General features: G+C 42.4%; 1 protein-coding gene and 1 long non-coding RNA gene across 4 annotated transcripts in view; one reads left to right on the top strand and one right to left on the bottom strand.

Moving 5' to 3' along the window:
• Positions 1-17,005, top strand: part of Prtfdc1 (phosphoribosyl transferase domain containing 1) — a 98,107-nt gene that overhangs the window by 11,782 nt on the left and 69,320 nt on the right. For all 3 annotated transcript variants that reach the window (XM_075970639.1, XM_075970638.1, XM_075970637.1), the window contains exon 3: positions 4,069-4,252. In XM_075970639.1, coding sequence (XP_075826754.1) covers positions 4,069-4,252 — 184 coding nt within the window. The remainder of the gene's footprint in view (positions 1-4,068; positions 4,253-17,005) is intronic.
• LOC142848485 (uncharacterized) overlaps positions 1-17,005 on the bottom strand; it is a 60,310-nt gene that overhangs the window by 32,529 nt on the left and 10,776 nt on the right. The gene's annotated exons all lie outside the window — the stretch shown is intronic.

The raw sequence follows: 17,005 nt of genomic DNA, 5'->3' as shown, positions 1-17,005 counted from the left end.
ACTAGTTTGAAGTTTATCACGGCCTAAGATGGATTTCCCATGGCAACCACATTTGATTCTTAGAAAGGGAAGATTTTCCGTCAAATAAATTTAGGGAATTTTGCAGTTTTTCAAGGTGCAAAATCTCATTAACATATTAAAGATTGGGAAATATTACCTCCCAAAATTGTAATGAAGGATCTTGCCTTAAGCAATTATGTCAGCTTAATGTGTGCAAAAAAAAAAAACTTCATTTATTCACTTTTTCCAGCACGTCACAAGCAATTTCCTTAATATTTATCAGTTTGGGAAGCCTTGTGTATAAACCAATTCTCACTTTTCTCACTTGAATCTTGTGGCTTTAGTTAACTGTGCCCTGACTGAAAGCATATTCAAATCTGGGTAAAAGGACCCTAGCCTTTTCCCTACACAGACCAGAGAACTTTGTGGAGTATGTATTGTTATCCTTTATGTCTAAAAATCCTGCATCGTGGTCCAGGGTGGGGCCCAAGATATCAGTCCTCATCTTTAAAGCAAACATTTTTTTTAATATTTATTTATTTATTATGTATACAATATTCTGTCTGTAGGCCAGAAGAGGGCACCAGACCTCATTACAGATGGTTGTGAGCCACTATGTGGTTGCTGGGAATTGAACTCAGGACCTTTGGAAGAGCAGGCAATGCTCTTAACTACTGAGCCCTCTCTCCAGCCCCCTAAAGCAAACATTTGACACATTGTACAGACTGCAGAATAGAGTTCACCCAATATGGGGAAATGATCCTATGATATCAGTACACTTTTATTCTTGGACCCCATCTCCACTATCCAGTCTTGCAATTATGTTAACCCATAGTCAGGTTACTAATCAGCTTTCTTCCCCTGGAAATTTCTCTGAATGTGTCATGGAAATAAAGTCATATAATATCTAATCATCAATCCAGCAGTCAGAGAACCTTTGAATCTATAATTTGGAGTTGTGAACATTATATGTACATTTTGACATTTCATGGGGTTCTTCTGAATGGGGTTCTTGGGGTAGAATTTTGGGCTTCCTAGTGAGTTTCAACAGCTGCAGGTTGTTTCCCAAAGAGGCTGTAACCTCAGTAGTAGATCAGCAGGTCCCAGTTTTCTCCACATATTTGCTGACATTTTGTATTGTCTGTCCTTTGAGTCACAAATAATCTAGTATAAGTACAATGATATCTCCCTGTGATTTGAACTTGGACTTTCTGAACCAATTGTGTGCTTATTGGCTACTCATAATCTTTTTCTGTGGGGGTTAAATGTTCTTATCCAAGCCCTTTGCCAGTTTTGTCATTTGGTTATCTTCCTGTTGAGTTATAAATGGTATACATATAATCATATAAAATTATACAATATAATTATATAAGTAGATATATTAGATACAAATCCTTTATCAGGTTATGGTTTAAAAATATTTTCCAGTGTCTGGCTTTGTCATTTTCTTATTGGATTCTTTTGAGAATAATGTATATTCTGTTGTTTGGTGGAATGCTGTTGAAGGAGAAAGAGCCTACTTTTGGTCCTGGCCGCCCTGCTAGCTTACACTCAAAATAATCACACAAAAACTGTATTCATTTAAACACTGCCTGGCCCATTAACTCCAGCCTCTTATTGGCTAACTCTCCATCTTGATTTAACCCATTTCTGTTAATCTGTATGTCGCCACAAGGTTGTGGCTTACCGGGAAAGATTCAGTATGTCTGACCTGACAGCTCCATGACAGCTCTCCATCTGCCCTTCTTCCCAGCATTCAGTTCTGTCTAGTCTGCCTACCTAAGTGCTGCCCTATCAAAAGGCCAAGGCAGTTTTCTTTATTCAATCGATGAAAGCAACACATAGACAGAAGAACCTCCTACACCAGAATGCTTCACACATACAGCTGGAACCAGTTTATTGATGGGTTGTTCAACTTTACCCTTATTGATTTTCCAACTGCTGGATCTTTCAAGCCTAGTAGAGGGAGTGAGAAGTCTCTAAGTGCAGTAGTGGATACGTCTGTTTCTCCTTGCACTATCAGTCATCGGGAACCCAAGGCATACAGTAAGAACTTTGTGATTTCTTCAGGAGCCAACAGGACTGATGAGGATGCAATGAGCATCTTTAGTCCTGATCATTTTCCTTCCATTCTGACTGAAAGTAAGATGGTCTCTCCAGCTTCCCTTTGTTCTGCATCTGTATGCTTGTCCTTCTCCAGCCTCTCACTTTAATCTGAGTCTTTACATTTAAAGTGGGATTTGGGGGACTAGGGAGATGCTCAGTTGGTAAAGTGCTTGTTGTCCTTTGAATCTGAGTTTGAGCCCCAGAAGGGAGGGAAAAGGTTGGTATGGTAACCTGTGCCTGTAATTCCAGTTCTGGGGTGAGAGAGACAGGCAGAGCCTGGGGTTTGTAGGGCAGCCAGCTTATCCTAAGTGATAAGCTTCAGAACCCACTGAGAGACCTGTCTCAAAAAATATGATGGACAGATTCCATGAAATGATGCCCTAGGTTGACCCTTGGCCTCCAAATGTACATGCACTTACACATACATGAATGCAGACACCCCCTACATATACATGCACATGTACGTACACACACACACACACACACACACACACCATAGTGGTATGTATGTACACATGTGTACATACACTAAATAAATAAATGTCATAAAAATTTATGAATTCAAATGCCTTTTTGTAAGATCTGATGTACAATCTTTCAGTGATCAAATTTAGAAAAACATGCCATGTGATAGTGGCCCACACCTTTAATCCCAGCACTTGGGAAGCAGAGGCAGGCAGATATCTGTGAGTTCGAGGCCAGCCTGGACAGTTCCAGACTGAAAGCAAGTTCCAGGACGGTGAGGACTATTATATAGAGAAAATCTGTTTCAAAAAAAATTTAGATAAACACTGCCTGAAAACATAGCCAACATTCTATATGTGCATATATGTGAATACTTACTAAGTATAATATAGAATCCATATAATATGCAGAATATAGAGATTATAAAATTGTACATGCATACATACATAATTTTGTCTCTTTTAATCTAATCCAGCTTTAAATGCTAGTGGGGATTTTCTTTTTGAAGTACATGCCTGAGATCCTGCCTCTGTTTAAGTTTTAGTTTTGTGTGGGGAGTAGCTATGCCCCTGTAGACGTGGAATGAGTAGAAACCTCTGGAGATATCTCCAGTGAGCTGCCAGAGCAGGCAAGGCTCACACCATATCGTTCCTCTTGCCGTTGCACGGGAGCATCTTTCCCATATATGCTGTGTTTCTTAGGTGAACATAGGACTTTTGTGTTACGTTGAACTTGATTTTTCTTCTAGCGTAAGGTAAGTGAGTCACTCCCTGCTTATGGTTTCTTTCGCTGTGATAAAACACCAGGACCAAAAGCATCTTGGGGAGGAGAGGATTTATTTCGTGCTATATTCCCAGGTAACAGTCCATAACTGGGGGAAGTCAGGACAGGAACTCAAGCAGGGTGAGAATTTGGAAGCAGGAGCTAGAACAGAGGCAACTGAAAAAAGCTGCTTACTGCCTTGCTCCTCGTGGCTTGCTCAGCTTGCTTTTCTCCACACCCAGGACGACCTGCTCACATGATCCAAGCCCTCCTCACATCAATCATAAACTACACAGCACCCACAGATTCGCCTACAGGCCAGTCTTACGGAGGCATTGTCTCAATTAGATTCCCTCTTCCCACATAGGTCTAGGTCGGTAACAAGTTAGGAGAAAGCCAGTTGGCACTCTCTCTCTTTCCCCTTCCTTCCCTGTGAAATGAGGCTATCACCAAATACCATCAGAACATGCTAAAGTTTAGCAAGCAGGTTCTGTCATGATAGAAGGACAGATAGCGTGCATGCGCTCTAGCACCTCAGTGTTTACGACATGCAGCAGCTGTGATGTCCCCGTGATGTGCTTTGGACACTCTGTTTTCACCTTACCAGAACTGATCTGCCTGAAGCTCTCTGTTTCCCAAGCTTTTCTCCATATTCACCTGAGTGATCCTATCTGTATGAATGTCATACTGTTTACTTGTCCCATAATGTATCTTTTATTCCTTCCCTTTTTTCAGAATTGAGCGGCTGGCTAAGGATATAATGAAAGACATAGGCTACCATGATATTCTAGTCCTGTGTGTGCTGAAAGGAGGTTACAAATTCTGTGCTGATCTGGTAGAACACCTTAAGAACATCAGCCGATATTCAGATCGATTTGTCTCTATGAAGGTTGACTTCATCAGACTAAAAAGTTACAAGGTAAGTCATTACATGCTCTGTTTTTTTATTGCATGACTATTAGAAGTCACAATTCCTTAGAACAAAAGAATGAGTAAAGTTATGAAAATGAAGAGTTGTGTCTAAATATTGTAATGAAAACGATAGTATAGTTTTTGTTGTTACTGTTTATTTTCAAAATATGGATTCTCTGTGTAGCCTTGGCTGCCCTGAAACTCTTGAGAGCCCAGGCTCTCCTTGAACTCAGAAATCTGTCTGTCTCGGCCTCCTGACTACTGGGATTAAAGGCATACACCACCACGCCAGTTTGAGTATAATTTTTAAAATGACAATGATAAGAATTTAAATAATATTCTTCTATTTTCACATTTGTGGAAAATAATTCTTTGTGGATAATTCTTGCACTTGTTCATGTGAGTAAAGCCAATGAGTTTGACCAGAGTAAAGAAAACCCAGTGGAGACCTATCTGCTTTTATGCTGTTTTTCTTAGTCCTGGAGCCCTGTGGGAGGGAGTGTGACCCTGTGGGGAGATGTGGTTCTCTGCCACTATCACCTGAGGTAGAGAAGGGAAGTCTGGAGGGGATGCCAGTGTGAGGAGACCGGGCCAGGGATCTTCCACAGAAGCTCTCCACCAGCTTCTGATAACTTCCTAGCCACCTCTGGATGGAACTGATAACCAGTGGTCTTCCAAACATACCCTTCGCTTAATCGCTTTTCATCATAACGTTAACTGTGTGACATTTGTTGTTTAATGATCAAAATAAGTCAGCTAGTGTGTTATTCATTTAGAACATCCTTTGGTTAAAACCATAACAGTATCTTCATTGACTAAACTACCTTGGCACATTTGAATTCTATGGTCAGCCTTAATTGGCTTCCTATCAGTCCATGCCTACACTATCACCAACTGAATGGCAGAAATCAACACAGGTTTATTCACGGACAGTTTTTTGGTTAGAAATCCGAATGCGTTTCTGGCTAGGGTCTCTGTCTGTCTTTCCTAGCTGAATTCTGATCAGCTGAGATTCAGGGTCATTTTCCAGGAACTCTGACTGTGGCCAGGTGTCATTTCCGAACTCCTCCCTGATGCTGTGCTGGATTTGACTTCCATCCTTCAGGTCTTGCCCCGGGAGCTCCCCCAAGGTCATTTCACAAGGGTGTTGTAAGTTCCTTCTCCACCTCCACACCAGCTGGAAGCTCACCCTTCAGGAAAGATCCCCAACCTTCTAAGCACAAGTGAACAAGTTAGGTCTTGTTCACCCAGTCAGCTGACTAGACCTCCAACCCTGGGAGGGAATTCTGGCCACATTTTCAAGTTCCATTCACACTCAAATAAGGAGGATTGTTCAGTGCGTGTGTTCCAGGAAGAGCCTTGATCTCAGTTGAGATTTTTATTGCTGTGATCAAACACCAGAACCAGAAGCATCTAGGAGAGGAAAGCATTTATCTCACCTCACGACTCTCAGGTCATTCTCCACTGATGAAAGAAGTCAGGGCAGGAACTCAGGCAGGAACCTGGAGGCAGGAATTTAAGCAGAGCCATGGAGGAAAGCTGCTCACTGGCTTGCTCAATGTGGGATGTGGCCGTGTGGGAGTGGTATTGTCCCCAGTGAGCTAGGCTATCCCATATCAGTCATCAATCAAAGAAATGCATTACAGACTTGGCCACAGGCCTATCTTACAAAGGCATCTTTCTCAGTTGACAGTCTCTCTTCCCTGCTGACTCTAGCTTATGCCAAGTTGACAGAAAAATAGCCAGCACAGCCATCTTGATGTGTGCCTGGAATTCTGCCTAGGTTTTTATGTGGCACTTTTCCAGCTGCCTCGGGTCTAGGGTAACTGTAGACAGGCTAACACTTCTTAAGATGCATCCTCTGAATTCCTGAATCTCCCAGATACAGTGACCATGCTTTTGTTTTTATGTGGGCATCCTCACCTGCTTGATGGATTCTGTGCTCTCATGAAAGCTTTCCTTTCTTCTTTCCTTTCTTCTTGAACTAAATATCTGTCCTTCCATCTTAACCAGACTTTTCTCACTCACTTGGCCCTGGTCTTCACTGTGTTGGCCTAGCACATAAAAAAAAAAAATCTTTTTAAGGTCCCAGTAGAGCGAAAGTTGAAGAGTGAAAGTAAGGTAGTTTCTTGAGGTTTAATTTCTATGCACAGGCATTTATCCCCTTAATTTACAGTTCTGCTCAGGTTCTACAACACAGCTCACCATGCACAAGTCTTCGATCCCTGTAGTTCCCTGTCACTCCGCCTGCGCTGGACTCACACTAAGTCCCTCTTCAGACTCCAGGGCCCTGAAAACTACTGTTAGGTTTTCTCTTCTGAGAGCTCTCCTTTTTAGTATCTTCCATAGTGCCTGTTTGCCTTTTCTAAAATTATTTTTTCAATGGTAGTTAGTAATCCCTTGATTTTTCTCTATTATCTTACTCTTTTGATTTACATCAACATATGTTCTTATGGTTTTTGTTTCCTTCTTAATGTTTGCCTTTTCTCTCCTAGTTTCATAAAATTTAGTTCAAGGTTTGGGATATTTCTCATTGTTCACTATAAACATGTAATGATGTCAGCTTTCCTTTAAGAACATTTTGAGCTGCATCTCATAGATTTTAATTTTAATTGTAGAATCATCTCCCAAGCCATTACCTCACGTAACAGTCTGTCTGTTCACTCAGGCAAGACATCCCTCCAATTATATAGCATCTGAAATGGAGGGGAAACCCACAGTCATAGCCTGGTCCTTGACATGAGGAATTCTCCACCCCTGGCTCATACACAGTTCCCATTCAGAAATGCCTCAGTGAAGGGTCAGGCTGGAACTGGTCATCCCCTTGCAAAACTGAATTCTTTCCACCTGCCTGAGGGTAAAGGTCAATAAAAACAAAACACTAATAAAGGAGGAGGAGGGACTAGCTCACTGTTCTCTGAGGCATCTGGTGCTCCTTCCCTCCTCCACATCTATGCACGCATCTTGAAAACATCTCAGTGATAATTTGATTCTGACTGTACCTTCACGACTGATGTTTGGATGCCCTCCCCCCGCCCCCCGAGCTGGTGGTACTCTAGGAGGCTGTGGGTTCTTGCTGGAGAAAGCAGACACTGAGGCTGGGGTCACACTATGAAGTTTATAGTCTGGACCTAATACCTCTCTTGCTCGCTCTGCCTCCTGGTTTGCTGTGATGAGAGCTGCCTGTGCCACATACTCCAGCTGATCTCCTCCTCTGTGCCTTGGGGACCAAAATCCCTGGGCCATACATCCTTCTTTCTATGTTTCTGTCAAGTACTGTGGTCATGATGACAACACCCTTCACACACACACACACACACACACACACACACACACACACACACACACAATCACTCTGGAAATGCCCTCACATACACACCCACAGATGTCTCTCCTGGATGATGTGAAATGTTCTTAAGTGGACAATGAAAACCACTTCTTCTATCCTGTTGTCTGAAGAAAATTGGGGTAACTTTTGTGTGAGACCAAAAGAGAAGGATGATTTAGTACTCTTGCCTTTCTCCCCCTTTCAGTACCCAGGGTAGGAGGCATTTCCACTGTGTCCTAGGGAAACAATACGATTCTGAGACGAGCAAGCAGAAAGTTCGTTTCTCCCTTGCCAGCTCTCAGCCTCAGTAGGTTACATCAGGGGTACTCTTCCCAAGGATGTTCCATTGGACGGACCTTCTTGTGGACAGAGGGCTCTAAACACCTCAGCGCTCTTGTCTGACTTGTCTTTGTTCTTATGCTAAACTTTACAGAAGACATAGACTAAATTTGCATGAGTGATAGCAATGTAGAGACCAATTGCTTAGCAATTAGTTTGAGACTAATGTATTATTTTTAAAATATCTTTTGAGATTTATTATTGTTATATTTTATGTATATGAGTGCTCTATTTGTATATATGCCTGCATGATGGAAGAGGGTATCAGATAGAAGAGGGCATCAGATCCCATTACAGATGGTTGTGAGTCACCATGTGGGTGCTGGGAATTGAACTCAGGTCCTCTTGAAGAACAACCAGTGTCCTTAACCACTGAGTCATCTCTCCAGTCCAAGACTGATGGATTATGGGCACAGTAACTACTCCTGTTCTTTAAAGGAAGGAGGAGCCCTGGCAACCTGAATTCCTAACACTGAATCCTCCTCCCTCCCTTTCACCCTTCCTCCCTCCATCCCTTCCATTTTCCCGCCACTCCTTCCTCTGTCTTTCTTTCTACAGATACTCAGCTAGTGCTTCACAGCAATTACTACCTCTTCTAACCCTGTCAGGAGTCCTGCTAGGGCCCTCTCCCACCTGCCACACAGTGACACAAGCCAGGAAGCGGTAGAACTGATGTCATAATCCACACCCAGCTGTCTCTCAGGCCTGCGTCCATTGTAGCAAGCAAACATTTCCCACAGAATTCCCCAGGGCTTTCCGAGAAAACTTCACTGTTTTATAAACTATTGGTATATTGGCTAACATTTTAGGAAATCAGTTATGCATTCTTCTTAAAATATACACAAGAGAAATATTAATTATGTATAAATAATGGTCATCATTATGTAAAAATATTGCTTTTAAGAAACAATCAAATCTGAAAACTTAGCATGAACAAAAGAAATGACATAGATGACATTCCATATGCACACATGCAAATGTGCTCAGTAGTGTGTCCTGTAATATTTGTTTGGGTGGAAACATCACCCCAGACCCTGGCATCCATATACCCAAAGAGTCTGGAATGTTTGGGTGGAAGTTCCATCCCAAGCCCCCTCCCCTGGGAGTTGCCTAAATCCAGACTCCACCCCTGAGAAAGCCTGCCAAACGATGACCCCCTACTCAGAGATGTTCAAGACCTTTCCCACAAAGCATTTAAACAGCCCCTTAGAGAACAAACACGAGGTTTTTTGGTCGTCCTTCCCCTTCTCCTCTTTGGGGGCTAGAAGGCCACCCGGGAACATTAATGTTCATTAAACCTGGGCTTTTTATAATTCAGTTTGATTTGGTCTGATTTGGATTATTGCATCAGTAAAGAGGTTTACTGGGGAGCAAAACTTTTCAATATTGACAAAATTTATGATACTATTCACCGTTTATTTAATAATAAATCAAATTGGTTGGCTCTCGTAGGAATTCACTTTCCTGCGAACCCAGGCTGCTCAGCCGCGAGAACCCAGAAGTACACTGTGTCTTGTGACCATTTATTTCCTGCTACTGCTTTACATATTTAAATTTTTATAGTGTTTTATTTTCCTTAAACTACCTAATTTTATTTTTTTTAAACTCTAACATATGTGCGTTCACAGGTAGAAAATGACTGTGGCACTTTCGTGGAATGATGTGGATAACTGTAAGTCCATCTCTTAGAAACGTCTAAAAGTGCAGGGGGAAGTGGACTCTGAAAGCATTTGAAGTACTTAGTGGTGCTCACAAAAAGGCTAGGAATGGTCAGGGCCAACATGAAGAGCATGAGATCATCGTGTAATCAGCGGCAGAAGCCAAGTGTGTCGGCATTGGCAGGTTGGTTTTAACGCTCGGTAGAGACAGGAGATTGGATTAAAATAAAACTGGAAGCTGAATGAGACCCCCTCTAATAAGTCAGAGTCCTCAGCAATGCTTGCATATCCTTGATTTAAAAAAAAATGCCACCATCCGTAATGGGAAACCTCAAAACCTAGTTTATCCCTCTTGACTGGGATTAGAAGATAGTGAGATCCTTTCCAGTGTAACATGAGGGGCTGCTCGTGGGGTTTCTGTCCTGCCCTGTTCCCACAGCTGGCAAGTCCCACAGAAAATCACACAGAGAGTCTACATTAGGTTATAAACTGATTGGCACATTAGCTCAGGCTTTGTATTAGCCCATTATTCTTAACTATGTTAGCCACATGGCTTGGTACCTTTCTCAGCCAGGCGGGTTACATGTTGCTTCTCAGTGGTCTGGGCAGGTGTGGGGGGAATGGGCTTCCTCCTTCCTAGCATTCTCCTGTTCTCATTGCCCTGCCTCTACTTCCTGTCTGGTTGACCCACCTATACTTCCTGCCTGGCCAATCAGTGTTTATTTAAAACATAATTGACATAATACAGACAATTCTCCCACATCATTCCGGCATGATATTTTGGTGTGTGTGTGGCTCTGGGAATCAAACCTAGGTTGTCACAATGTTACACAAGCACACTACCACACAGTCTCTTGTATGGTTTTTAAACGCAGATCTGCAAAATAAGTAGTCTGAAATTTTAGCTCATCTCACCTCTGAAGTTTCAGAAACACCTTTCTAAGACCTGAATTTTAAAGCTGATCTCAGTCCAGGATGTCTTCATGTTGCCTGATAAAAATCAGTCCAAATATCTCTGAAGGGAGTAGCCCAATCCAGGAAAGATTCCTATAAATGAGCTCTCCCTTCACCCAACTGCCAGCTGAGTGTGGAGGCCTTTGCCTGCAGTACCTGACGGTGGACAAATGGGAGACTGGGGAGAGCTTGCAGACAAACGCTGTTAGGTGCCAGAAAGTGCATTTCCAGCCAAACTTTTCTCTTTTCCTTCTTAAATGTCTTAATTTAAAGGCTTATCGACTTACACATAAGCCAGGGAGAGGGAGTAGCACTCAGAGTTGGTTGCTTTTCCACCAGTTTGGTTAGCTTACCTGTGAGCACAGATATTCAGGCTTCAAGGCTTTACAGCTCCAGGAGGGATGTTATTTTAAACAGGCTTGCATTCCCCCAACATACTCAGCCCCTTGCCCTGTCAGTTCTTTGAATGTACTGTGCTTTGTATTAGTTCATAATTCTTGTGTGAAGGCAACATCAAGAGGAAGGAACAACAAAGATAAAACACAACCCAAAATGTAACCACAGTAGGCCTGTGAGATTAGCCACACAGTGATGTGAGCCCCCTGGGAAGCAGGCATCAGTAGTAAAGAGGTGCATTGAAGCTAAAGGCTGGCCATAGACCTGTTCCCAGGATGATAGAGAAAAACAAGCATCTGGTACTTTCTCTCTTCTTGTTGCCACAGCTGAGAATAAAGGCTTTTAAGTCAGTCCTTGGTAATCCATGTTGGTGAACATGAGCAGATTGGATAAAGCAGAAACAGCATCCCAGTATCCTGTGTTAGCAGGCCTCACTTTGTCCTGTGCTAGGCAGGCCATTTGCTGAACTGGTTTTGTTCCTTTCTTCCTATGAGAGTCTATTAGTCATACAAAATAAAGAGTTTCATTATCACATTTTCCTACCTAGATAATATTAATAGTATTGTTAATTCTATTTCTCTCTGTCTCTGTCTGTCTTTTTCTCTCTCTCTATCTGTCCCCACAGCCCTCATGCAAGAAAGTTGAGTTAAAATCTTCCTTTTCATAGAGCAGCGGGAAATTTGTCCTTCCTGGAGTCTCATCTTGGACTTACAGTGAGGACACAAGAGTCCAGTACTTTAGAGTTCTCAGCTATTAGGGATGTTGGATCTGCTCAAAGTAGGTGTGTAAGTACACACACAAAGAGCTAAACTGAAGGATGAGGAAGGTAACCTAAACCAAAAAGGTTAAGCTTCATTAAATCCAGGGCATCACTGGCTGTCAATCACACCTCTCTTACATAGATGGACTGTAGCTGCACACGCCTTTAATCCCAGCACTCGGGAGGCAGAGGCAGGCGGATCTCTGTGAGTTCAAGGCCAGCCTGAGCTACAAAGTGAGTTCGAGGACAGCCAGAGCTGTTACACAGATAAATCCTATCTCAAAAAACAAAACAAACAAAAAAGAAACAAACAACAAAAAAGAGGGAAATAAAGGTACTATAACACAAAAAACTAAGCCACAATATAGGCATGACATGGATTATTGAAATGCATCCTGATTTTGCAGATAGTAAAATGTGAAAAAGAAATAAAAATTTGGGTTTGATTTTTTTCTTTTAAATGTACTAGTTCTCTCCCATAACCTTTTAACAGTATCACTGGCAAGTATTTGACTAAATTTATTATGAAAAGCATTGTCTCTACTCTTTGATTCTTCTCAAATCTTAGGTCCTATACTATTGATCTAAGGTCTAGTCAATAAATAATGAACCATGAATAGGCCTAGCTTGTATGGAGTCACATAAAAACCTTATAATTAAAAGGAAGTAGGTGTGAAAGCCAGTGCATCGTGTCTACAAGGCCTTTGGTCAGAGATGCTGAGGTGTGGCCGTGCTCAGGTGCATCCTGAAGCACCGAGTTTGGACCACCTGCCTTTTTATTTAACTTCTGATTCTTGTTGTTCCAAGATTTTTTAAAATGTGCATGTGTGTTTTGTCTCCATATGTGTCTAGTGTCTCTAGAGACTAGGAAAAGGTGTTGGTTCCCCTGAAACTAGAGTTACAGGTAGTTTTGAACTGCTATATGGGTTCTGGGAATAAAACCTGTGTCCTCTGGCTGAGCCATCTCTCTAGGCCCTGGCTTCTGGATCATGAGATATATTTACAACTGGACTTCAGCATATGTGGTTGAAGAGCCTTCACTCCAGCATATATCTGCCAAGGTTATTTGAGATTTCTATCGAGTCAAAGGCTTTTGTTGCTGTTTTTCTTTGAAGTGAAACTCCAGTCTGTCCAATACGAGGTAGTTTTATTATTTCTTATTGATGCCATAAAACAATTCCATACCAGTTCAGAATTATTGATTATAAAAAAGGATTTTTTATTTAAGGGGAAAAACTTACAGATCTCTGTCCTAAACAACAGTCCTCTGAGTGCAAACAGGAAACAGAGTCTAGCAGCTAGAACAGGAGCCGGAAGCAAGAGAACTGGAGCACGATTCCCGCTGCTTTTTAAACTGTAAGAGACCACGCCCAAGTGGGCTGGCATCTTAAAGGCTATTGGCTGAAGGAGCAGAATGTGCTCCCACAGCACCTTATGCTCTTTTAATAAATAAATGTGGATTTTATTAATGTACACTTTTTAGAAGATTTACTTTTTATTACAATTTTATTTATAGTGTGTGTGTGTGTGTGTTTGTGTAGGTGAGAAGACAACTTGCAGGAGTCACTTCCCTCCTTCTACCATGTGGGTTCTGGGAATTGAACCCAGAACTTCAGGTTTGGTGGCAGGTGCCTTTACCTGCTGAGCCATCTCTCCGGCACTGTTAATACACGTTCTTTACATTTCAAACTTAGTTTTCTATAGATGAAAATCAAAAAGTGGGACAGCAAGTAAAAGAATAATGCAGGAAGGGTTACTAAATTATCCAGGAAACCAGCTGAGTGAACGTCTTCTGAGGATAGTTGTTGCCTATGTCAGCAAGTGGAACCTGGTCACTGCTGAACCCAGGGAGGTAGAAGACATGACTTTGGAGTACGGCATTGTGGCTGTAGACACTAGCTGGGATCCAGGACACAGTCCTGGGAAGTAAGCAGGCATATCCATAAACTTGTGCGAGTGAGTATCATTACACATACAGCTTAATTCACTAATCATTTCCAGGTAACCACAGCTCTGACTTCCACAGGTCCTGCACTTCTCCCACCCCAACACACCCCCCCCCATCAAGTCAGGGACACTCATGGTTCCTTCGCAGGCTATGCCATTGAGGTCAGCGGTAGCTGCACGCCCAAGGACTCCCTCTGGAAGGGGACAGTCTGCTTCATTCCAGACCCACAGCTTGTAGTCACACCTTGGCTTCTGGGGCTTCTGGCTTAGTTGGGGTTTTTGTGGCTGTGAAGAGACGCCATGACCATAGCAACTATTATAATGGAAAACATTTCATTGCGGCTGGTGTAGTCCATTGTCATCTTGGTGGAAAGGTACCGCAGAAGTAGCTGAGAGTTCTACATCCAGGTCTGCAGGCACCAGGAAGAGACTGCGACACACTTCCCCCAACAAGGCCACACCTCCTAATAGTGCAACTCCCTATGGGCCTACAGGGGCCATTTTTATTCAAACCACCACAGCTTCATCTTGGAGCATCTCTCCGTCCTTTGTTAGTTTTGCTGAGCGAACTTAAAGCAAGAGCCTTAGATGTAGGAAACAGGACATAGCACAAAGCAAAACATACAGTGAGAACTGAACCCTGAGGGCCAGGCAGAAAGGCCAAAGCCAGCCAGAGAGGCACAATACCGGCACTTAGTACTGCTTCTGCTGTGACCGCACCCACCTAAGGTCCAGCTTTGTCTTGATGAGGCTGTCGCATTGTGCCAGAAGGTGAGGCAGAAACAGAGTGTCTTAATTATTAGAAAAGGGCTGCAGAACCTTGAAACCGGGTAGTGCCTGACCCAACAGGGAGTGTGTGTCCTCAAGTATTGTTCCCGTGATGCCTCTGGGATTCAGTGCATTTCCTGCACCTGCACTCTTCAGTTGTAGTTCGAAAGCATGCTGGTCCCATGGACCTCAAGCATGCCACAAATACACTGAGCATATTAATTCACTCTTATTTGTATCTGACTTGTCTCAAAAGGGTTGTAACAATGTGGTAATTTGTTACAACACATAACATCTAATTTCCTGCACAAAAAATAATTACAGGCAATAAACCAATTTTCCTTTATAAGTTCAACTGTTCTTACCAATGTTTGGTAACTGATGTTGAAGACCGTAACAGTCATTATAAATTTATATGTTCCATATGTATTTTAGGAGAATATGGGGACTTTGTCATCAGCTTTTACAGAAATAATGTGGTTTTGGAAGGGAAAATATAACACAATCAGAAATACAATAAAGTGACTTAGAAAATTTTCACAGAAATGGCGTCTCTTTAAATCTTTAATGGTAGTTATTCTTTGAATTTAATGCCCTGTTTCTTTTAATGTTTTACGTGTATGGGTATTTTGTCTACATGTATATCTGTGCACTGTGTGTATGCCTGGTGACCATGGAGGTAAGAAAAAGGCACTGGACGCCTGGAACTGGAGAGGGTGTAAGGCTCATGTGGGTGCTAATAATAAAACCCAGGTCCTCCAAAAGAGCAATCCGTACTCTTCACCACTGAGCCATCTCTTCGGTCCCCTTCTTCTTTAAATTGTAGGCTATATTTCTCTTATGGCCCAAGCTTAGCATTGCTAAGGACAATTCTATCACTAACAACATAATTTTAACACACTGAAATGTTAAGATTCATAACTTTCATGGACAAGAATTATTTAGTTTTGTTAATTAATAATGACAGGGATTGATAATCCCCATCAGTATAGTTTACAAATGGCACATACCTTTAATTCCAGTGCTTTGGAGGCAGAGGCAAATGGATCTCTGAGTTCAAGGTCAGCCTAGTCCATGGAGTGAGTTCCAGGATAGCCAGGACCACACAGAGAAATCCTGTCTCTATTTAAAAAAATGAAACAAAAGAACTAGAGTGGGCTTCCCTGACCTCTAAACCTACCTCTGGTTGAGTGCAGGAGCATATCGTATTATTTAGGACAGCTGAAAGGCTATGGTACACTCCTAAAAGTTGATCTCCCACACACCCCTCACTCCCCAAAGTCAAAACAGCCAACTTGGAATCTAAGAAATTATGCTATCTCTCTTTATATTAAAATTTGCCTTTAGATTAATTAGCTAATTGAGAAATCCGTGGTAGTGCTGGGGATGCAAATCAGAGCCAACAAGACAAGGGCTCTCATTGAGCTCCAGCCCCAGCTCTGAAAATGCCTTTTGCACACCCGCACATTTCCACCCATCTCAGCCCAGATCTCTTAGGAAGTGGTGTAGCACGTATAATAAAAACCCAGAGACAGATCTTGGGGCTCAACCTGAAGATCAGAAAAGCAAAGCAATCAGCCATGGCTCTTACCTCTGTCTCAGACCAAAATGGCTATCCTGCCTTCTGAATCTTCAGAATTAGACTGAGAGTGAGAGCTGTCTCCTCCAGTTTTATAATCCTCTCTAGTGCTGGGATTAAAGGTGTGCACCAATACTGCTTGGTTTCTACGGCAAACTATTGTGGCTCCTGGGATAAAATGCATGTGCCACCACTGCCTGGTCTGTAAGGCTGACCAGTGTGGCTGTTTTACTCTCTGATCTTCAGGCAAGCTTTATTTATTAAAGTACAAATGAAATATCACTACAATGTGACATTGCTGCCATAGTTTCTTGCTCACCTGTAACATTACTGCAGGCAGCAGATGCTTGGCTGCAGAAGAAGCACATCATAGTTTCTGCCTCTACTTAAGACAAAATCAAGTGGCAAAGCAATTTCACAAAAGGTTATTTTGTTTCAGTCTCAGAGGGATCTGGGGATTGAACCCAGGGCCTAGCACCTGCTAGGCAAACACCTTTTTAGTCAGCTTCTTATTCCTATGATAGACACCATGACTGAAAGCAATTTGGAGAGAAGGAGATTTATTTCTTTTCATCTTAGAGCGGATATGGTCAGCTTTTCACATCACCAGGGAAGCCAGGTCAGGAACCCAGAGTCCAGAGCTGAAACAGAAGCCATGGAGAAGAGCTGCTTACTGGCTTGCTCCCCTGGCTTGCTCCCCCCACCTCACTTGCTCAGAATGACCACCTCTCTAGGCGTGAGGTCCCACATCAACCACGAATCAAGAAAATGCCCCACAGACCTCTCACTGGCAATCTAATAGAAGCTCTTTCCCTCTTCTTGGAGGGCTCTTGCGGGTGTCAAACTGATACAACAACAGCAATCTCGACAGCCACATCCAGAGCCCTTTAGGGCAGATCAGCTTAGGCTGAAAAAAAGGATATATTGTAACATTCTTAAAAGTTAGAACTGTTAATAATTGAGAAGATCAGTCAAGGAGTTTTGAGAACTTGGATAAGACAACATTTGTTTCTTTTACTGGATACAAGTTA

This window comes from Microtus pennsylvanicus, chromosome 4 (assembly GCF_037038515.1).
Source record: "Microtus pennsylvanicus isolate mMicPen1 chromosome 4, mMicPen1.hap1, whole genome shotgun sequence".
Lineage (NCBI taxonomy): Eukaryota > Metazoa > Chordata > Mammalia > Rodentia > Cricetidae > Microtus > Microtus pennsylvanicus.
This window is presented reverse-complemented; position numbering and strand designations above follow the sequence as displayed.